The 23,605-nt window shown below is 40.3% G+C and overlaps 1 protein-coding gene and 1 long non-coding RNA gene across 3 annotated transcripts in view; one reads left to right on the forward strand and one right to left on the reverse strand.

Moving 5' to 3' along the window:
• Positions 1–23,605, reverse strand: part of prkcz (protein kinase C, zeta) — a 375,947-nt gene that overhangs the window by 117,778 nt on the left and 234,564 nt on the right. For both annotated transcript variants that reach the window (XM_059952188.1, XM_059952187.1), the window contains exons 8-9: positions 21,326–21,384; positions 15,710–15,898 (exon numbers count right to left, since the gene is read on the reverse strand). In XM_059952188.1, the coding sequence (XP_059808171.1) occupies positions 15,710–15,898; positions 21,326–21,384 (248 nt within the window). The remainder of the gene's footprint in view (positions 1–15,709; positions 15,899–21,325; positions 21,385–23,605) is intronic.
• LOC132382207 (uncharacterized) lies at positions 1,718–14,027 on the forward strand. The gene is made up of 3 exons (XR_009508229.1): positions 1,718–1,897; positions 10,680–10,786; positions 11,818–14,027. It is a non-coding gene; the product is annotated as an uncharacterized LOC132382207 (long non-coding RNA).

Consider the following 23,605-nt stretch of genomic DNA (forward strand, 5'->3'; position numbering starts at 1 on the left):
AATAAAATAACAAATGGGATTCAAGATATGTTAAACCTTTTCAATGGGATATTGTCATTAGTTGAACTGGACAGATCAAAAGCATATATTGTAGCAGCAATCTCTGGTTATGACCAATGGCAGCAAAAAGCACACAAGGCAGGAATCAAAATTGGCTTGACTAGCAAATATATGGAATGGAACAGGAATTTTATATGCTGAAAATACTAAATTTTCTCACCAAAGTATGAATTAGGAAAAAAAAATCAATGAAGTGCAACCTTAATATCCCTCTCCCCATATGAAGGCCCAACTTGCACATTTAACTTCCAATGACACATGTTACAGAAATGGTGTGGAACTGGCTCTCTTCACTCATGGCTCGGGACTAGCATGGAAATCAATATGGAAATAGCTAAGCCAGGAAATGTTAGTGCTGGATAAAAGTACAGAGATTCCCAGCCAGAGTGATGTTTTCCAATTTAGACACAACTGGCATCTGGGTCAGTAAGAAATGCCAGGAAGTATTGGTACCAGCTGAAAGGAAAGCAGCTCTTAAGCCAATACAAACTCTTCTGTGCTCACCTATGTCATTCAAAAATGCTGACTTTTGTTTAAGTGACTGGTGTACCTACAGAATGGATGCAAGCTTGCATTTAGTCTGCTCACTGAGCTGTTGCAGGTAAAACTATAGTATTATAAAGCTAAGTTTCCATGAGACAGAAAAAAGAATGCTTGATCTTTTTCACTTGGTCACAAAAAAAATGGATGGCATGGGCTTGGAGCAAGTTGCAAAGCCTTTGAGGTCTTTGGAAGGACAATTCAGAAACCTGTTAAAAGTACAATGTTTTACCTGGAGGCATAAATAAGCCAAATCAGGCAAGCACTGCAAATTTCCTTCTCTGACAGACATGAATGAACCTAACAGTTTATTTAATACAAAACATGGTTACTTATAATTGCTTTATATCACTGAAGTTTTCTGAAATGATGGTATTATACTCACTGTAAGGAATAATTCTGGGGTTATGAAATTATGGATAGTATAATTATGGATGAACTAAAATGACAACCACTCTTAGGGAAATAAAGCCTGTACTCAATCTAAATTCCAACTGATAGTTAAGGATTATTGAGCAGAAGAGACATATACATATAAAAATGAAAGGGTAATCAATTGAAATGTACAGGTTCCAAGGGGGTAGAGTAGTTGCTGTGGGTATGTTTTCTCTCTTGGCACAGTTCAAAACTAAAATGTAATCTCAGGGAAAGGTCTTCCACTTAAAACAAACAAGAATGGAGTTCTTTAAATGGTTATGAAAATTTGGAATTCTCTATCTGGTGAGCTATGAATGCCAAATTATCAACCAAAGTCATGCATTTTGGAATCAAGGTTTAAACTATCAAGTAGGAAAGTAGAGAGAAGTCCAAAAATTAGACTGACCATTATATTGATTGTGAGTGACTGTACAACTGACTCCTGCTGCTATTCTTTATATTTACATTCCAAATTATTTTAATTAACATTGTCACAGCAGAATTCAATCTTAAGTCTGTGGATCATTGATCCTAGCAGCTTAACTATTATGTGTGCATAGCTTATAAAATAAAGCATTATACTTCATAAGTCACTGATTTCACCTGCCTTATTAAGCCGATCCAATAATCATTAAACTATGAAACCAAGTACTAGATAACCCTATTTTTCAACTTATTCATTCAACAGAGTAGCTTATAATAAGAAATTCTCCCCTGGGCATCTGTTCACCTTCAAAGAGTGAAAGAATATATAATTACTGAAAATAAGGCTGCAAGTCAAGGTTTTTATGAAGTTATGTTCAAATACACCATACGATTTCAAGTTCGGCTGGAAGTTCCCACTGAAGTGATTCCATTACTTTGAACACCCGGACTAGTAGTAAGTAACAAAGATCAAGGAACCTTATTTTAAAATTGTACTTACTGTACTCAATCTGGATTATTCTGGAGTTACGAAATTATGGATAACATAATTATGGATAAACTAAAATGAGAACCATTCTTCAGGAAATAAAGCCTCTACATAATTTAACTTCCAACTGATGGTTTGCGGCTAGTGAAATCAATCATTAGGTGTGGGACATTCTGATAGTATCCCAATGATTCTACATAGGGAAAGACAAAAGATAAATTTTCCATAAAACCATAAGAAATAGGAGCAGAATTAGGCCACTTGGCCCATTGTGTCTGCTCCACCATTTCATCATGGCTGATCCATATTATCTCTCAACCGCAATCTCCTACCTTGTCCTCATATTCTTTCATGCCCTGACTAATCAAGAATCTATCAACCTGTGCCTTAAATATACCCAATGACTTGGCCTCCTTCGGCTATCTGTGGCAACAAATTCCACAGATTCAGCACTCTCCAGCTATTAGCACATAGTTGAAGATGCGTCCCTGCCACTTAACCTTCTGGTTATTTGTACAAGGGGTGATTGGTAAGTTCGTGGCCTAAGGTAGGAGGAGTCAATTTGAGAAAACCTAACACATTTATTTTTCAACATAGTCCCCTCCTACATTTACACACTTAGTCCAGTGGTCGTGGAGCATACAGATCTTGGACCTCCAGAAAGTGTCCACAGCAGGGGTGATTGATAAGTTGGTGGCCTAAGGCAGAAGGAGATGAATTATACAGCTCTTGTTACATGCACATGCAGATCAACTCTTTGAGTAATTTGCAGAAAGTTTGAAGTTAATAACTCATCTCCTTCTACCTTAGGCCACGAACATATAAATCACCCCTGACGAGTTATTAACTTCAAACATTCTGCATAATCACTCAAATAGTTGAACTGCATATGCATGTATCGAGAGCTATATTACTGATCTCCTTCTACCTTAGGCCACGAACATATAAATCACCCCTGACGAGTTATTAACTTCAAACATTCTGCATAATCACTCAAATAGTTGAACTGCATGTGCATGTAACGAGAGCTATATAACTCATCTCCTTTTACCTTAGGCTACAGACTTATCAATCACCCCTGCTGTAGACACTTTCTGCAGCATATGCTCCACGACCGCTGGACTAAGTGTGTAAATGTAGGAGGGGACTATGTTGAAAAATAAATGTGCTAGGTTTTCTAAAATAGACTCCTCGTACCCTAGGCCATGAACTTGTCAATCACCCTTCATATATTCATGGAGCCATATCACAACACTGTAATAAAATGAGTGTCTAGAGTTTAACCTCAAGAATCGTTTGGGACAGACATCAGTGTTGAATATTCAAAGGGATTCTGCTAGTTGAGATGTGATACCATTGTAAATATATAATTCTGTAAATTTACCTGACTATATTCAAAATGTTAAAGTGGTTGTAGCAATTGAAGCTATAGTTAATCATTATTGTTATTTTTGTGTTGAAGAACAATAGAACATCATGCCAGGAGAATGAGGTTCTCTTGGATTTTTCTGGACTCTTTTGCTCCTGGAGGTTTGCTGTGTGAATAAAGACTTCTATATTTCCCAGTTACAGCTTCAGGGATTTTAGTCATCCACCATAGACACATCAATGCAAGCTCATTTAAAATGGTTCAAACACCTTGTCAGCACCCCAAGAAGGCACTTATTAGATTACATAGAACATAGAAAACCTACAGCACAATACAGGCCCGTCAGCCCACAAAGCTGTGCCGAACATGTCCTTACCTTAGAAGTTACCTAGGGTTACCCAAAGCCCTCTATTTTTCTGAGCTCCATGTACCTCTCCAGGAGTCTCTTAAAAGACCCTACCGTATCTGCCTCCACCACTGTCGCCAGCAGCCCATTCCATGCACTCACCACTCTCTGCGTAAAAAACGTAACTCTGATGTCTTCTCTGTACCTACTTCCTAGCCATTTCAGCCCTGGGAAAAAGCCTGACTATCCACATAATCAATGCCTCTCATCATCTTATACACATCTGTTAATTCATGCCTAAAAAGTCTAATTTAAAATCCGATGGCAGAGTAAGCCTCAAGACTAAACTGCTAGTCTCCTGGACTTAAATATAGATGTAAACAACAGAAGCCTCATATTTGACTTGCTGACCTGGTGGCCTGTGTACCTCTCAGCACAAAGATTTGAACAGTCTCATGAAAATATGAACAATGATGTCATTTGTTAGTTATGATTTACATTATAAGCAGTAACCATTTATCATATTTTCTTATTGGTTACAATTTATCCCAAATATTGCACTTCTATTGTTTTAAAAATACTCATGCTAACTAAAGTGGCATTAGGGAAATACAAAAGTAAAATGACAGATTCTCTATTGTAAACAAAGAATACCAATGTAACAAAGTCACACAACAGGTCAATTGAAATTGTGAAAAAGGTGAAGTACCTCTCCTTGCCATACCTACAGCCTAAAACAGAATTGATGAGGAGGGGCCATAAAAAGTCCTTGGCAAGTTAGGATTAAAGAGAATCACAAGGAATTCTACACATACTGTACGTCAAGAGCAAGAGGATAACTAGGAAGAGGGCAGGACCACTCAAGGATAAAGGGGGGAACATGTGCTTGGACACGGAGTATATGGATGAGATCCTTAACGAGTACTTTAAATCAGTGTTTACCAAGGAGGAGGAGACGGAGGACAGGGAGATGAGTGCTGAGCATATTATTATGCTATGGCATTTTGAAGTAGAGAAGGGGGTAGTTTTGGTTCTCTTAAAGAACTTTAAGGTGGATAGGTCCTCAGGGTCTGATGGGATATATCCCAGATTATAGAGAGAGACAAGAGAAGAGATTGCCAAGGCCTTGACCAATATTTTCATGTCTTCTCTAGCCTGGAGGACTAGCAAGTAGCTAATGTTGTTCCATTATTCAAGAAGAAAATCAGGGATAATCCTGTGAACTATAGATTGATGAGTCTCAGGTCAGTGGTAGGGATAAATGGTAGTAAGTGGTAGTGTAAATGGTATCTTAAGGATAGGATTTATGAGCATTTGGAAAACCATGACCTAATTAGGAAGAGCCAGCAAGGCTCTTTGTGGGGCAAGTCACGCATTACTAACTTAAGTTTTTTGATGAGGTGACGAGGGTGATTGATGAAGGTAGAGTTGTGAATGTTGCCTATATGCATTTTAGTAAAATATTTGAGAAGGTCTCTCTGGGAGGCTCATCCAGAAGATTGAGATGCATGGGCTCCATGGCGAATTGGCTGTTTGGATTCAGATGTAAACGCAAAATACTCTGCAGATGCTGGGCTCAAAGCAACACGCACAACACGCTGGAGGAACTCAGCAGGTTGGGCAAAATCCATGGAAACGAACAGTCAACGTTTTGGGCCGAGACCCTTCATCAGGACTGAAGAGGGAGGGGGCAGAGGCTCTATAAAGAAGGTGGGGGGAAGATGGGAAGGAGAAGGCTGGTAGGTGCCAGGTGAAAGACCTGTAAGGGGAAAGATCAAGGGGTGGGGGAGGGGAATGGCAGGAAAGGGGAAGAAGGAATGTAAAGGGAAAGCACTATGGATTGTAGAAGGAGGCAGAACCATGAGGGAGGTGATAGGCAGCTGGAGAAGAAGGCAGATGAAACTGGGATGGGGGAAGGGAGGGAGTGGGAATTACTGGAAGTTGAAGAATTCAATGGGGCTGGAGACTACCCAGACGGTATATGAGATGTTGCTCCTCCAACCTGAGTTTGGCCTCATCATGGCAGTAGAGGAGGCCATATATGGACATATCCAAATGGGAATGTGACACACACCCCGTACACACTACACTGCCCAATCGACGTTTTCAGATTTACACACTCTGGAGAGCGTTTTAGAAAAATTCCATTTTCGGGGAGGAGAACGCCATTTTGGTGTGGACGGAGGGTTAAAACAAAGAGAAAAAGCTTCGGTTACGGATTTATCTGGTCTAGTGTGGACATAGCCTGAGAGAGTGGAGTTATATTGTGAGGCTAACGATGAAAAGAAAGCCAGCGTCTTACTCAGATTATGGGAGCAAAAACATACGGGCTGCTACAGAGCTTGTTAACCCCTGAAAAGTCAGCTGACAAAATGTTCAAGCAAATAGTAGACACTCTCCAACAGCATTTAAACCCTGAATCATCGGTCATTGCTGAAAGATTTAAATTTCACAAATGGAATCAGAGCAAAAATGAAAGCATTTCTGAATACTGTGCTGAATTGCTCAAATTATCAGAACATTGCCAATTTGGAGCTGGTCTATTGGACTCATTGAGGGACAGGTTAGTGTGTGGCATGCACTGTGAAACCACACAGAAGAAGCTCCTGGGTGAAAAAGACCTTACATTAGAGAAGGCACTGAACATTGCAATATCAATGGAAACTGTAACACGGGGTGCTTCAGAGATACAACAAAAATCTCTGGAATATGCTACAAATAAAATGTCATTGAACTGAAATGAAGGAAAGAAACGTTACCATTCTGGGAACGTCACATGACCCTGATGACTGTTGGTTTAAAGACAAAGAATGCAGAAGCTGACAAACAGGGCCACATTGGCAGAGTATGCAAAGCTAGTAAACAGCAGAAAAAGGACAAAATACAGAGAAACAAGAAACCCCAGGAAGGAAAATACAACAATGTACACAAAATGGAAGAAAGCAGTTCTGATGAAAACAACTCAGACGAAAGTGAATTGTCTTGTCTGCAACTTCACAGCGTGAAAGAGACAGATGATCGAAGAGTAATAAGGATCGCTCCACAAGTGGCAGGCGTGAGACTGAAAATGGAGTCGGACACAGGCTCAGCTTTAACAGTGATTGCTGTATACGACTACAAATAACTGTTTTCTCACATACCTCTGAAACAAACTAAACTACTGCTAAAGATTTACACAGGACAGAAAGTGCATCCCAAAGGAAAAATTAAAGTGGCAGTGACCTATGGAGACAAAACCTAGCAGCTGAACCTCTATGTACTGAAAAATGGAGGACCACCGTTGCTGGGATGTGAATGGCTCAGGAAAATCCAGTTGGATTGGGACACCATCAAGGCACTAGATGTGTCAACAAAGGAGGGCAGCTCTACGGGGAAGATGTCCGCAGCTCTGCTCTCACCCATTGTCTACTATTACAAAGACAAGGAGGAGCTAGACAGCACTGACGATGAGGACGAACACAGTATCCGTGGCCGTTACTTGAATGAAGATACAGAGGATGCAAGTGAAACAGATATTGCCAATAAATAGGATGATGAAGACTACCTGGAAGTAAAAGAGCAGATGTACCAGGAGAAATTGACATCTCTCAAAAGACAGCTACAGCAGTTACAGGAAGGCACTTTGCAGGGGTATCAGAAAAGGATGAAGAAACTAGATCAACAATATAAGTAAAGAATATGAAATGCAGAGCTTTTTCTGCAACTGGAGACAGAACAAGTGGAAAGGAATCATATTAAAGAGAAGAAAGCAGAAGTGAAAGAAAAAGATGACTGAGAATGAGAGGCTAACAATGGAACTCACAGCAGATTCTATGGAGGTAAAGCCAATAATGACTAGGAAACAAAGAAGGAGACCTAATGACCCTGTTCCAATTACAGACAAAAGACAAAAACCTGTACCTGCATAGTTAAATTACTTGTTAACAGATGAACAGATAATGGAAGATCTATGAACTCTCAATAAGCTTAAATCTCTGAAAAGACCAGCATCTCTGTCTTCTCCTGAGCATCTTCCCAGCGCTCCTGCTGAATCACCAGCACAAAGATATTAAGCACAAATAGAAGATGGAAAGTTAAATTACGATAAAAGATGGTATCATAAAGGTCAGGCTATCTATTTGGAATCTAAGGAAAATATGAAGATTGGTTGTGTAATTAGCTCAGTTGGAACAAATGAGATGGGTAAGGAAGACATGTGATAGCACAAAATGTGTATATATCTAGGACAGCTGCACAGAGGAGTCTTCATTATATGGAGGCGATCTGCTGCCTAGAACACTTAGCAAGTGAGGCGTACATCTTCTTAACTCCCTATGCTCAGAGGTCAACTTTTCATGACTTTTATAAGGAAATCGGTATTAAAACAAACAAGTTTATTGACAGACTGAAAAACACACTATTTGAAGACATTTTCTAATGCCACCTCAGTTTTGATGATTGTACATATAAGAATAACATAAACCTTTTCACGGATTTCATTTTGCTTTCGTCATCTTTGCAAGATGGAGGTGACTACTCTTTATGGCTGGAACCTGCCAATTTGTGGATTGTTTAATTTATTCCAGACAATTGAGTAAAGATCTATTTGCTTCAGTGCTGGACAATCTAGAGAAGAACTCCCGCCCCCCCCCCACCCCCCACCCCTGAGACTTGAGTTATAAATGGGACTCAGACCAAAATTTTAAAAAAAGACGTGTTATAATTCAATATTATTAAGTTGCTAAGTAAACAAATGGTGGCCGTTTGTATGTTAAGAGTAAACACATTTGTTTAGCATAATGCCCCAGTAAAAAAGTTGATACACTATTAAAATAAAAGGGGAAGAGTGTACCATATAGCCTACAATATAATTAGGGACTATATGTTTTAGTAACACGTCGTTGCATGCGCTATTAGGCGCATATTGAGCATGTGCTATTATTAGGTGTGTATTGGTCTGTATGTGTGTGCCGAGTTCGGGTTCTGCCATTAAAGAGTCATGAATCGGAGCTCCCGTCTCCAGCATTTTTATTAATAGCATTGTTGTGTAACCAGGCCACATACATAACAGTATTGAAGTAGGATTTTTTGAGCATTGTGCATCATGTGAAATCAAAAGTAAATTTCCAAAACTTGTCAACGATTTACTAAAGTGTATTCATCCCATTTGTAATTACTACACTAACTTCCCTCAGGTACAACATATCAGCTTAACACAGGGGTCAGCAACCTTTACCACTGAAAGAGCCACTTGGACCCGTTTCCCACAGAAAAGAAAACACTGGGAGCCGCAAAACCCGTTTGACATTTAAAATGAAATAACACTGCATACAACGTTTTTTTTGCCTTTATGCTATGTATAAACAAACTATAATGTGTTGCATTTATGAAATTGATGAACTCCTGCAGAGAAAACGAAATTACATTTCTGCATGCAACAAAAACATTTTGAACTCCGAAAAAAAGACGTTGGGTTGAAAGTTACTTTAAAGTAAAATACTCAATGTCTATTTGAGTCCTTCTTGTATTTATGAAAAACGCCGAACTTAAATTTTCCGCCAGCAGCAAACCAAAAATAACATCAGCCAGCTGTCAGCCTGAAAAATAAAAGGACTATTTCACTGAACAATGAAAAAATATGAATACACATAAAATAATAGGCAATTAAAATATTTATCATACTTGGTTAATGGGATTTCTGCTCCTGGACCTCAGCGCACAGCGTCTGCACATCAGGGCTGTATGACGTCACCTTCATCTTTACACAGGATCGCAAGCTGTCATCTGTGAGGCATGCGCGATGTTTGTTTTTAATAAAGTTCATGTTGGAGAACACCTGCTCACTTACATATGTGGATCCAAAGATCGACAGGACTCAAAGCGCATACTTTTTAATGTTTACATAAATGTCGGGCATAGCATTCCATGTTTCGAACACAAGTTTGTCCGGTTTTGGAAGGTTTTCAATATCACTCCATTTGTGTTTCTGAGCAAGAACGGGCAACATCTTCAAGGTCTGCTGTCAAGCGTCTAAACTTGGACACCCATATGTCTTTGTCGGCTATGTCGGCCAGTTCCATCTCAAGATCAGGTTGACTCACACCTGCCAATGCAGTCGTATTCAGTAGGGAAGGATCGATGCTTAAGGGAGTGACCGGGAAGGATAATGTGTTTTTTTCCTCTCTGAACTCACAGAAGCGTTTCCCAAACGATGTTTGCATTGCGATGATTGCAGAATGTAAATACTCCAAAATTATCATGTCGTGACCTTGTTTGAACTCTCTCAAATTGGGGAAGTGAGACAAAGTGCCTTTCTGTAAATCTCTGGCAAGCACTGTCAACTTGCGCTCGAATGCCAAAACATCCTCCAACATGTGCAGGGCTGTACGTCCTTACCCCTGAAGAGCTGTGTTCAGCGTGTTCAGGTGCGCTGTCATGTCTACCATGAAGTGTAGCTTTTCCAGCCACTCTGGCTGTTCCAGCTCAGGAAAGGTGAGCCCTTTGCTGCCCAGGAAAGTTTTCACTTCTTCCAGACACGCGACAAAGCGTTTCAGCACCTTCCGTCTGGACAGCCAGCGATAAAAACACGTTGTAGCGGTGTCAGTAAACTGCAGTCAAAGATAGCTTTATTCGAACTAAACAGCCTTGCTTTTAAGCCTCTCTCAACCCAGCCCCCATGGACGCAGATGCTGCAAAAGACGCGTACTCACAAACCCCCGTAGGCTATCTCCCTTAGCCGGAATGCTGGCTAATTGTGAGCCGTTTCGGATGTCGCCACACTTAGATTGTACAAGATCACCATAATCTTCAAATTTAGAATTACATTTCAAAAGCTAACAAACTAACATAAAATACATTTTAATTAAATACTGACCAATTATTTCCCAAAGCCACAGGGAGCCGCAGCACAGAGGTGAAAGAGCCACGAATGGCTCGGGAGCCGCAGGTTGCCGACCCCCGGCTTAACAAATCAACCAATTTGTTGATGTACAAAATAGGAGGGTCACCTTTTTTCAATGAATTCAAAAGAATAAATACTCTCCTTTCTCTGTAAGGTCCAACAGTACAGTAGATTTTCAACAGACCAAGCCAAAATGAAGACAAATGTGCATTCAAGACCGATCTGGGAAATGATAATAGAGAAGCACAGATCTGGAAAAAGGTACATTACCATCTCAAAGGCATTTAACATACCTCAGAGCACAGTGTAGTCCATTGTGAAAAAGTGGAAAAAATATGAAACCACAGCCATACTGCCTAGGTCAAACCGCCCCTCTACATTTAGTCGCTGAAGAAGAATGGCACTTGTTAGAGAGGTTACTGCGACGCCAACAGTCACTCTGAGTGAGCCGCAGAAGTTGGTGATTGCATCTGGAGATGCAGTTCATGACTCTACAGTCTTTAAGGCCAGCACAAAAAGGGTATTTTTCTTTAGCCCTGGCTAAAAAAAACATATCCTTGCCCTTAAAGACTTTGCAAAACATTACTTAGAAGATACTATAAAGACACAGAAGGTCTTATGGTCAGATGAGACTATAGTGGAACTTTTTGGCCTCAACACTAAGTGGTATGTGTGGCATAAATCTAACACTGTGTATCAGTCAGGTAACAACATCCCTACTGTAAAGTATGGTGGAGGTAGCACCATGCTACGGGCTGCTTTTCAACAGCAGGGACTGGAAATTTGGTCAGTATTGATGAGAAGATGAATGGTACTAAATACTAACTGATCCTGGATAAAAACTTGCTAGCCACTGCCAGCTTAAACTGGGGAAGAAATTTGTCTTTCAGCAGGACAACACCCCAAGGAACACTGCCATAGCAACCATGGAATGGCTTCAAATAAAGAAAATTAATGTCCTTGAGTAAGCAAGTCAGAGTCCTGACCTTAACCCAATCAAACATCTCTAGCAAGACCTCAGGCTGCTGTCTACTGCTGCTCGCCAAATAACCTGGCACGACTTAAGCAAATTTGCAAGGAGGAATGGGCAAATCTTGCTCCATCACACTGTACACAGCTTATAGAGACTTATCCAAAAAGACTACTGGCTGTTAATAGCTGCGAGAGGTGGTTCAACTAAGTATTGAGGAAGTTTGGTGGGGGGGGGGGGGGGGGTGAATACTTTTGAAATGCTGACATTTCAGCTTTTGAAAAAAAGCTTTTCATGCTTTACAATTTTCTCTATTTTTTAGGCTCTATTGTGGAAAAAAGGAGCATGAGATACTCATTTGTGTGAACAAAAGGATGAGGTATTCAGCCAATACTTTTCCTAGGTACTGTACATGGCAGCTGGGGAAAATCTATCACATTCACAAGTGCTCTTCAAGTAAAGAAAATCTGCTGTCCTGACCTATTTTGTTCACAGATGAACTCAAACAGTACCATGTTGATTTCAAAAAAATCTAACACGTGATTCAATTTTGTCAAAAACCACAGTGTATACAAGTAAATAAATTAGCTCAGATTGCCCAGTTTCAATGTATGCACTGGTTTCTGATTAAGCCAACTAACAATGTCCTCCTCAAAGCATCTAAAGACTGGTGACAAAATTGCGAGAGCTGCCCACAGATTAGTAAGGCAATAGCTAGTAGGAGTCTTGTATGCATAATCAGATATCCTGTCTCCAAAATCTTTACAATCCTCAGTTATGTCTTACTCCAATAGGATTGGTTGAAAATCACTAAATAGAGGAAAGGGAAACCTGAAAATCTAACATTAACACTGAGCATCATGAAGTCTCATTGCATTACACTAAATAGTACTAGAAGCATGAACATTTCGAGTCAAGTAAGATGTTCTCCTTAAGGGTTGTCTTTGGTGGATTCCTCAGGTGGCTGTAGAGGCTGAGCTGGGATCCACATATTCTGGTGCAATGAAGGCACAAGTAAGTGGTGGCAATGGTTAGTAGTTGAGTCTTTTGGTTGTTCAGTCTCTTCTTTTGTAGCTTCACCTCACACAAAATAACTTCCTGTTGATTGCAATCTATAATCCTCCCACAGCTGACAAATCCACATTTCTTCTTGTTCAGTAACATTTTACAAAGCATAGAGAAAGAGATGCACAGAAAATACTGTGAATGTGAAATTTCAACAGGAGTAGCTCAGTAGCAATACTTCTAGCTCAACTAGCCAAATCCTCCTGCTTAATGGTCTATTGCGGTGCAGACTCGAGGGGCCGAATGGTCTACTTCTGCACCTATTGTCTATTGTCTATTGCAGTTGGGAGTGAACCATCATGAATAATAAACCTAGCCTCCTCTTCACTAATCCACTTGCTGTAGACACACACCTAATGACAATAAGGATAAATGTGAATTTATGGAGACTTAAGACAAACAATCAAGGGGCCACTTTATTAGGTATACCTGCAAACCTGTTTGTTAATGCAAATATCAGCCAATCATGTGGCAGCAACTCAATGCATAAAAGTATGCAGATATGGACAAGAGGTTAACTTATTATTCAGTCCAAACTTCAGAATGGGGAAGAAATGCGATATCGGTGACTTTGACCATAGCATGATTGTTGGTGCCAGATAAGATAGTTTGAGTTTCTCAGAAACTGCTGATCTCTTGGAATTTTCACACACAAGTCTCTAGAACTTGTAGAGAAAGCTGCGAGACACAAAAAAACATCCAGTGAGCAGCAGTTCTGTGGATGAAAATGCCTTGTTAATGAGAGAGGTCAGAGGAGAATGACCAGACTGGTTCATCCTGACGTGAGGTCAATAATAACTCAAATAGCCATATATTACAACAGTGGTGTGCAGAAGAGCATCTCTGAACACACATGTTGAACCTTGAAGTGGATGGGCTACAGCAGCAGTAGACCATGAACATATACTCAGTGGTCACTTTATTAGGTACAGGAAATAAATTCTGTAGAGTGAATAGGAATATATTCAACAACAGGCATACCTAAAAATGAGGTTCCACCCTGGGAATGCTACAACACAGGACTAGCTGACAGTAAGCATTAAAGCAGCATTTCTTGTTTATCCATGTTTCAGGATCTCGGCTTTGCTGCCAAGGTCAGTACTTATTGGCCATCCTTTGTTGCCCTATGGAGGTGGTTATGAGCTGCCAACTTGAACTGCTGTTGCCTTTTATTTGAAGGCACTCCCACAACAGATTCAGAGTACCAAGATATGGGCCCAAAACGTATGAAGACCAGCAACATATCTTCAAATATGAACTTGGAGGGAAACCTGCATGTGGTAGTCTTCCCTTACGTATCTTGCTTTTGCCCTCTTTGATGGCAGAGTTGGAAGGTTTCAAAGATGCTGTCAGAGTGGCCAAGGCAAGTAAATACAATGCATTTTACAGACTGCAGAGACTCCAGCCATTATGTGCCAATGGTGAAGGGAATAAATGTTTTAGTTGTGGATAAGGTGTCAGTCAAGCAGACTGCTTTGTCCTGGATGTTGTTGAGCTTCTTGATATCTGTAGGAGCTTTACTTTTCCAGGCACAGAGATGTCAGGATGTGAGTAACTCGCCGCATCTGAACTACTTTTATAACCGTAGTATATGTGTCTGTTTCAGCTGGGATACTGGTCAATGGCAACACCTAGGTAGGGAGTTTAACGATGATAATTCCATTGAATAAGTTGCTTAACTCTCTCTTGTAACCAGTCAAGCCTGGCAGTTTCGTCATATGAATGTTACTTGCTATTTATTAGCTCATGCCCAAATGCTGCCTCATTCTTGATGCATGCAAGCATGGTGATGACAATTTGCAAATGGAATTGAACACAATCCAATCACCACTGAACATATTCATTTCTGACCTTCTGATAGGTGGAAAGTCATTGGTAGGCTAAATGATCTCATAATCTATGGAGCTGATCAAAGCTTTATAGTCTTTCCACATCCATTAAGCGATGATGGTGATTTAACATATGAGGGGAGGACGAGACTCCAAGAACATTTCAGCCTTAACTACTACTGTTCAGCAGGTTAGTGTCAAAGTCAAAAATTGAATATTTGCAACCACTTTCAGCCAGAAAATAAGGTAATATTGGTCAGATGAATAGATGATTCATCACTACTTCCACTGAAGGTCCCCATCATTACAGAAGTTACCTTACAGCCAGTTTGATGCAGACCATAATATTTAAGAAACAACCGAAAGTACTACGTTAAGGTAGGTTTACTGAGCCAGACAATATTCCAGTTGCCATACAGAAAACTGCACTCCAAGACCTGTTATGCTTCCAGAAACACTGTTTCTGTACCTTATGTCTTGATAATAAGAAAATTTTTCTAAGCTAAATACATAAATTAAATGCACTTAGTTTCCATAGTATTAAAAGAACTAGTAATCGTTTCAAAGTTATAGAAACTACCAATTATTTTAGTTTCAGTTCTTAGCTTTCTGAAGGGTTGCATAGAAATTCAGAGACTTTTATATTTAATATTTTTGGAAGTAAAATTAAAAGAAGTCAGCATTTTATCAATATTAGATTTCTCTGAATGAACCATCTAATTCCTTAAGCCTTTTTGTTAGGTGCAACTATGACACGTCTGGAAATATTATAGTGACTTTCGCCTGTCTTGCTACATTATTTTTGTGGGTTGCCAGTGACACATACTAGAATTATAGGCCCAGAAGAGAAAACAGATATTCCTGAATAATTTTGTGGAGCTGTGCAGTCAAGTCAAATTATGTCCAGGTCAAATATCGAAGTTGTGCATTTTCCAGAAATGATCCCTTATATGAGACCAGGAGTGAAAAGCATAACTTGCTTTTCATTTCCCCTTTTTTTAATGAAGATATAGAAACAAAATTGCATGCCTTTAGCGAGGACCGGGCTACATGAGAATAGAAACATGTAAAATATCAAAATAATAAATTCAAGAATAATAATTCGGGTGAGACTTTAATTTCAATGACTGTGCTCAATTTCAGACCTCAAGTAATTAAATTTAGTAAAATAAAAATCTCACCAAACTACTTGTTCTCTCACAACAGCAACTGCATTTCAAGAATATTTAATTAGTTGTGAAGATCTGGCATCTCTTTTCAGACTGAAAAGTCCTGTACAAAAATAATTTCTCTTTTCTTCTCTTATTTAGTAAACTTTACCTCATCATCATGGACCAGCTCCTTCTTTACAACCTTCATCGCATAAATACAGTCATTTTTCTTCAAACGTACAAGGAGAACTTTAGCATAGCTGCCACGTCCAATGACTCGTATTAGGTCAAAATCTTGCAAACCCAGCACTGAAGAAATCTTGATTCCATCAACACCATCAACCACAGGCTTGAGATCCTAGGTCCCAAATAAAATAATTTCATAAAACTCAAGTATAATTTTTGATTTACAATGACACTTCCATACAAAAAATAGTGAAGCAAAATTAATTTACCTATCTTAGAACAATGTACAGAATGACCCACTGAAAACATTGAATAAATATACGGAGTATTTTTTCTCTACAGAGAAATTGAGGGGAAATTAAAGAAAGTGAACCTGAGGCAAATATCAAAGTATGATCTTTCTGAAAGGTAGGGCAAACTCAAGGGGATAAATGGCTTACATCTATTTCTAAGATTTTACACAAAATTAATTTCCAGGACAGAAATTTAAAGTACCATATTTTGAAATGCTACTTAGATGCTTGTTTGTGCATACCAGATACACCACTTGAATGGAAATGTTTGACTAATTTTAAAGTAATATTTTTAAAAACTCATCCATCCATCTGCAACAGTTGTCTTATTAAAAGAAAGCACAACTTTATTTTAAAAGTTGATGCAACAGAAGTGCCTCAGGCCAAAACTTCATCTATTTATTCACTTCCATAGATGCTGTCTGACCTGCTGGGATTTCCCTCAGCACTTTGTGTTGCTTTGGATTTCCAGCATTTGCACGCTTTCTCATGTTTATGATTTGAAGTTTAAGAATCACTTAAGCATCAAAAAGCCATTTGGTGCTTCAGGCTAATTCTGCCATTGACTATTTTCATGGCTAATCTTCCACTACAACGCATTTTCCTGCATTGCTATTGTGTTCAGAAATCTATTATCCAGACATCTATCTTTCAGTTCAGTGTCAATGAACTAAAAATGAGACTACATAGCTTTCTGAAGTCCAGAGATTCGCCAGTTCTTGCATGGAGGTCTAGCTTTTATTCCAAGATTATGACTTCTCATTCTAGATATGCAAGGGATAACATAACCCCTTTGCAACCACTTTGAGAAGCTACATATGTAAGAATATTGCCAGTTTCAATAAAATCTTCTAACATTCTCTAAATACCAGAAGATCCACACCATCTACTCTACTTCTTTTCATACAGCATGCCTGCCATCCCTGGATTCATTGAGTGAATCTTTGCTGCACTCTATCTACAGTATAGCAAGTATATCTTTTTTTCCCCAATATAGCTCAATGTCATTTCCATTAAATGAAATAGTTTTTACTCCAGATCAGATGTAACACAAAAAACACAATAATATGAAAAACAGGATAATAAAAACATAATAAACATAAATACATAAGATAGCTTATATACATAGATTAATTGTATGTACATAAAGTGATGCTAGGTCCAGGAATGCCTGTATATAAGGCAAATAATGCTATTCCCTATTCCCAGTTCCTCTGTCTCTGTCGCAACTGTTCCCAGGATGAGGCTTTCCGTTCCAGGACATCTCAAATGTCCTCTTTCTTTAACAATCGTGGTTTCCCTTCTGCCGTCATCAATGATGCCCTCACCCGCATCTCCTCCATTTCCCGCCTCACCCCATCCTCCTGCCACAACAGGAGTTCCCCTTGTCCTCACCTACCACCCCACCAGCCTCCAGATCCAGCATATTATCCTCCACAACTTCCTCCACCTTCAACAGGATCCCACCATTAAGCACATCTTTCCCTCTCTACCCCTCTCTGCTTTTTGCAGGGATCATTCCCTTCACGACTGCCTGGTCCACACGTCCCTCCCCACAGATCTCCCACCTGGGACTTATCCCTGCAAGCATTAGTGCTACACCTGTTCCTACACCTCCTCTCATACCACCACTCAGGGCCCCAAACAGTCCTTCCAGGTGAGGCAACACTTCACTTGTGAGTCTGTTGGGGTAATCTACTGCATCCAGTGCTCCCGGTGCGGCCACATCTACATCGGCGAGACCCGACGCAGATTGGGGGACCGCCTCGTCGAGCACCTCCGCTCCGTCCGGCACAACAGACACGATCTCCCGGTTGCCACCCACTTCAACTCTGCTTCACATTCCCATTCGGATATGTCTGTACATGGCCTCCTCTACCACCATGATGAGGCCAAGCTCAGGTTGGAGGAGCAACACCTCATATACCGTCTGGGTAGTCTCCAACCCCTTGGTATGAACATTGAATTTTCCAACATCCTGTAATTCCCTCCCTCTCCCTTCCCCCATCCCACTTTCACTCTGCCTCCTCTTCCAGCTGTCCATCACCTCTCTCATGATTCTGCCTTTTTCTACTACCCCTCCTGCCTATCCCCTCCCTACTACCCCTCTCCCACCCCTTGATCTTTCCTCTGATTGGTTTTTCACCTGGCACCTTCCACCCTCCCCCCACTTTCTTTATAGGGCCCCTGCCCCCTCCTTCTTCAGTCCTAACGAAGGGTCTCAGCCCGAAACTTTGACTGCTCATTTCAACGGATGCTGCCTGACCTACTGAGTTCATCCAGCTTGTTTGTACGTGTATATAAGATGACCCTGATAGGAAATGATCGAGTTGTGGTGGTGTGTGGGGGAAGGGGTATGGTAGAATGGGTTAGTGGATGGAGGTATTGATCAACCTCAAACAAGAGAAAATCTGCAGATGCTGGAAATCCAAAGCAACACGCAACACACACACACACACACCACCCCCCCCTCCCCCAGGCCAGGCAGCATCTATGAAAAAGAGTAAACAGTTGATGTTTCGGGCTGAAACCCTTCGTCAGAACTGGAGAAAAAAGATGAGATGTTTAAATAAGGTGGGGAGGAGAGGAAGATATACAAGGTGATAGATGAAATGGGGGGGAGGGGTGAAGTGATGAGTTGGGAAGTTATTTGGTGAAAGAGATAAAGGGCTGGAAAAGGGGAAATCTGATGAGAGAGGACAGAAGATCTTGGAAGTAGGGGAAGTGGATGGAGCACTAGAGGGAGGTGATAAAGTGAGAGAGGGAAATAGGAATGGGGAATGGTATGGTGTGGGGGGCATTACCAGAAGTTCAAGATATCTATGTTCACGCCATCAGGTTGGAGGCTACCCAAATGGAATATAATTTGTTTCTCCTCCAACCTGAGTGTGGCCTCATCATGGCAGAAGAGGATTGATATGTTGGAATGGGAATGGGAAGTGGAATTAAAATGGGTAGCCACTGGGAGATCCCGCTTTTCTGACAGACAAAGCGTAGGTACTGGGCGAAGCAATCTCCCAATCTATGTCTCAGTGATATACAGGAGGCCACACCAGGAACACTAGGTACAGTAGATGACCCCAAAAGACTCACAGATGAAGTGTCACCTCACCTGGAAGTACTATTTAGGACCCTGAGGAGGTGTAAGGCAAGTGTATCACATGTTCTGCTTGCAAGGTTAAGTGCCAGGAGGGAGATTAGTGGGGAGGGACAAATGGACAAGGCAGTCTCATAAGGAGTGATCCCTGCAGAAAGCAGAAAGTGGGGGTGGGAAAGATGCACTTGATGGTGGAATCCTGTTTCAGATGGTGAAAATTACGGAGAACTATGTGCTGGACGCAGAAGCTGGTGGGGTGGTAGGTGAGGACATGAGGCATCCTATCCCTGGTGGGGTGATGGAAAGATGGGGAGAGTTCAGACATTCATGAAATGGAAGAGATGAGGTTGAGGGCAGCATTGATAGTGCAGAAAGGCAAGAGGCTTTTTATTCTAGAACTAAGTGGTGTTCTCCTTCTTCAAAGAAAGGGACTTCCCTTCCACCACCATCAGTCCATGAACATTTTAGGGAAAGGCCAGCAAAACTGAACAGAATATTTTGGGTATAATTTACCAGAACCCTAAATAATTGCACAAGTATGTCCTTACTCCCATTATTAAATTCTCAAGCAATAAATATACTATTTATCTTCCTTATTTCTTACTGCATCTGCATATTGGTTTTCAGAGATTTGCATACAAAGACATCAAGATTCCTTTGAACATTAACATTCCCGAATTCCTCATTGTTTAAAAGGAATATTCTGCCCTTTTGTCCACCAACATACACAAATTTCACACCTTTATGCATTATATTGCATTTAACACCTTGTTGCCAACTCGCTCAGCTAGCCTATTCCCACTCTTTGCCTCTTGCCAATCAGCAACACTTGCAGTATGCCAGAAGTTCAAGAGTGTCATGGGGCAAGAGTGATTGAAGTGTGTACTTGGATTTTCAGAAGGCCTTTGACAAGGTGCCACACATGAGGCTCCTAAACAAGTTAGGAACTCATGGTATTACAGAAAAGATACTAACAGGGAGCCTTTTCTGGTTGGTTGCTGGTGACTAGTTGTCTAGTGGTGTCCCACAAGTGTTGGCGTTGGGACTGCTTCTTTTTACTTAAAATTTGGATGATGGAATTGATGGCTTTGTGGCCAGTTTTGCAGATAATGTGAAGATAGGTGGAGGGACAGGGAGTATTGAGGAAGTCAAGAGGCTGCAGAAGGACAGATTAGGAGAATATGCTAAGAAGTGACAGATGGAATAGAGTGTCAGGAAGTGTACGGTCATACACAATGGTAGAAGAAATAAAAGGGTAAACTATTTTCTAAATGGAGAGAAAATACTAAATCTGAGGCACAAAGCACCCTGGGCGTCCTCGTGCAGGATTCCCTAAAGGATAATTTGCAGGTTGAGTCAGTGGTGAGGAAGGCAAATGCAATGTTAGCATTCATTTTGAGAGGACTAGAATATAAAACAAGGATGTAATGTTGAGGTTTTATAAGGCACCAGTGAAGCCTCAACTGGAGTATCTGAGCAGTTTTGGGCCCCATCTCTAAGAAAGGATAGTTTACCATATGAGAAGCATTTGATGGCTCTGGGCCTGTACTCATTGAAATTCAGAAGAATGGGGAGGGGGAAATCTCATTGAAACCTATCAAATGTTGAAAGGCCTCAATAGTATGGATGTGGAAAGGATGTTTCCTATGGTGGGGAGTCTAGGACCAGAGGACACAGTCTCGAAATAGAGGGGCATCCTTTTAGAACAGAGATGAGGAAGAATTTCTTTAGCCAGAGAGTCCTGAATTTAGAAATCTGTGGTGGCTATGGAGGCTGTCATTGAGTATATTTAAGGCAAAGGTCGACAGTCTCTTGATTAGTCAGGGCACAAAGGGTAATGGGAAGAAGGTAGGAGATTGGGACTGAGGGGGAAATGGGTCAGCCATGATGAAATGGTGGAGCAGACTTGATGGGCCAAATGACCTAATTCTTATGGTCTTGTGGTCTACATTCAAACATACTTCCTTGCATTGGTTAACAGGATATAAACAGTGACCATTCTCCTTTTCCTAACCAGCTCAATGCTGTGGAAGAATCATTATAATCATAATTACAGAATTATAACTAACCAAACAAATAGAAGAATTAACTTTGAATCAATGTGAATTCAGGATCTAGGCACCACATCAGTCAGAATATCTCCAAACAATTTTGAGCTCTGACAGAAATATACATAATTTATAAGTTCACTACTAATTGCAGAACCTACCTCTGAATCATCTGTGACCTTGTCTAACTTAGTTCGATTATGTGGCAGATATGGTACAACTGTAAAGGAAAAGGAAACATTTTATTGGACTGGCCTGAATTTCGATTTTTACAAAATAAGTCTCTCAAATGACACTGAGAAAAAGAAATTTTTGAAGTAGAATTTGAAAATGTTAATCAAGCTTGTCACTGATGAAAGGTTGACCTAAATGCAATCTGTTATGTCTTTACTTGATCAACAAAAAAGAGAAAAAGCCCAAAATACATATTCCCTGACAAACCACATTGGAATTTTACATGCATCACCAAGTTTATCTCACATTCTTCTAAATAACCAGTGTGTACATTGCCAGTCAGCTTACTCTGTCCTCATAAGTCAACCCCACAAATCACTGTAATGAACCCAGTATCAAATTACTGAGTCTTCCACAATACCATGGTCCTAGAAGTCAAATAGATAGTTTGACACTGCTGTTGAGGTTCACCTCTGAAGTTCAGCTGTTTTTTCATGTTTGGCATACTTACACCAAGGCTATATTGAGTTTTAGAAACGAGCGGTCCTAGTAAAATTCAAAGTGAATAGACAGCAGATCACCAGTTGAATGGATTATAATCCCAGAATTGTGATGGGTACAATTCTGCTGCTGCCACTTCAATTTGTGAGTATCTAATTTTAAATTGCCAGTTCTGTTCAGCTTAACCCATTTAGTATGTTGGTAGTGCCACATCACACATGCATGAGATTCACAGAATATCCAGGCATGCTATGTCTCTTCTTTCAGAAATGTATTTTTATTCATGAAATATGCAGTAACACAATCGGGATATATCACTATCCTCTTTCACTAATGAAACCATTCACTCAAAAATGCATCCAACTCTTTGCAGGTTTGGTATTCAAGCCTAGAGCTACAACAGCAACTATTGTGGAAATTATAACATTGAGGAAGTAATCAATATTAAATACATTTCATCCTTGAGGTAGAGATAAGGTGAACAATGCACTATAATTTCTTTAAACTTTTCTAATGATGTGATGCGTGGTTATGGTTAGGGCAAGATAAGGTTTGTTTTGAATCTAACATTAGAGAGGCAAACTGGACCAACTGAGGTTGATTCCGCTAAACTAAGTATTTGAGTAAAGCTAAGTAAATGGAAATTATTTTAAGATGATCATACTCCAGGGTAGCCCCATTACCCTAGTTTAGATGGAGTTAAAAGGTTATATGGGGTCTAAAATGGTAGATGCATTTGACCACAAGAACCAATAAAATCAGCTGCTTAACTGGCCCTTGTAAAAGAATTGAAGGAGAAAAACTAAGTGACAGATTAATAGATATTCATTGCTCACATGAAATGATGAGAGCAGAACAATGTGCAAACAATATCATCTGCGTCTTAAGAGATCCTAAGCTATACACTAGTAATCAACATTGCCTGTTATTAAGTACATATCTTGCATCTAATAAAAAACACTGGATTTACTTATATTTGTCTTGTCCAAGAACTGAACCAGTTTTACGCAAGTGTCCTCAATATTAAAACAGGAGTGTGTTTTCATAATGACTCTGTAGTGGTTACTTCTACCAATAATGTCATGGATTGACACAGCAGCAACAGAGTTTCAGCAAGTTTTATCCCTCACATCAGTTCTTCCACCATGTGCTGCAGGTGCCAGTCCAGCAACCATCGTCTTCAGAGTGACAAGTCAGTGGGGAGTACTAAAAAGCCAAATAGAAGGACTTTGAAATTCCCCCATCAGAACAAATTTTGTGTATTAGTTATGCTCAATGTTACTTCAAAATATTATTTAATATGCAAAAACAGGATAAATCATCTGGAGAAAGATAGATAGTGATAAGGAGAAGGTACCTTTGTCAATATCTAACCTAACACCAGAAGTCTTCATGTGAGGAAATCAATGTTCAGGACTTCCAAGGCCATTTCCCTCAGTATATAATTGTTCGGCCACCTTTATTGTTTGTCCCCTACAAAAAAACATGCTGAAGCATTGTGATAGTCTTGTTTGTTTGCTCACCCCGAATACATTACTTCATACTTACTAGAATGAATTCCAGTACTTATCCTAGAAGAGGGCACAGTTGGCTTATCTTTTAGTTCTTGTTATTTTTCAGTTATTCGGGAAGTATGAGTGTGAGGGCAGCTTGTTGTTCTCGGTGTCGGATGTGGGAGGTCCTGGAGTCTCCGAGCCTCCCGGACGTCCACATCTGCGCCAGGTGCGCCGAACTGCAGCTCCTGAGGGACCGAGTTAGGGAACTGG

Source organism: Hypanus sabinus, chromosome 27 (genome assembly GCF_030144855.1).
Source record: "Hypanus sabinus isolate sHypSab1 chromosome 27, sHypSab1.hap1, whole genome shotgun sequence".
Lineage (NCBI taxonomy): Eukaryota > Metazoa > Chordata > Chondrichthyes > Myliobatiformes > Dasyatidae > Hypanus > Hypanus sabinus.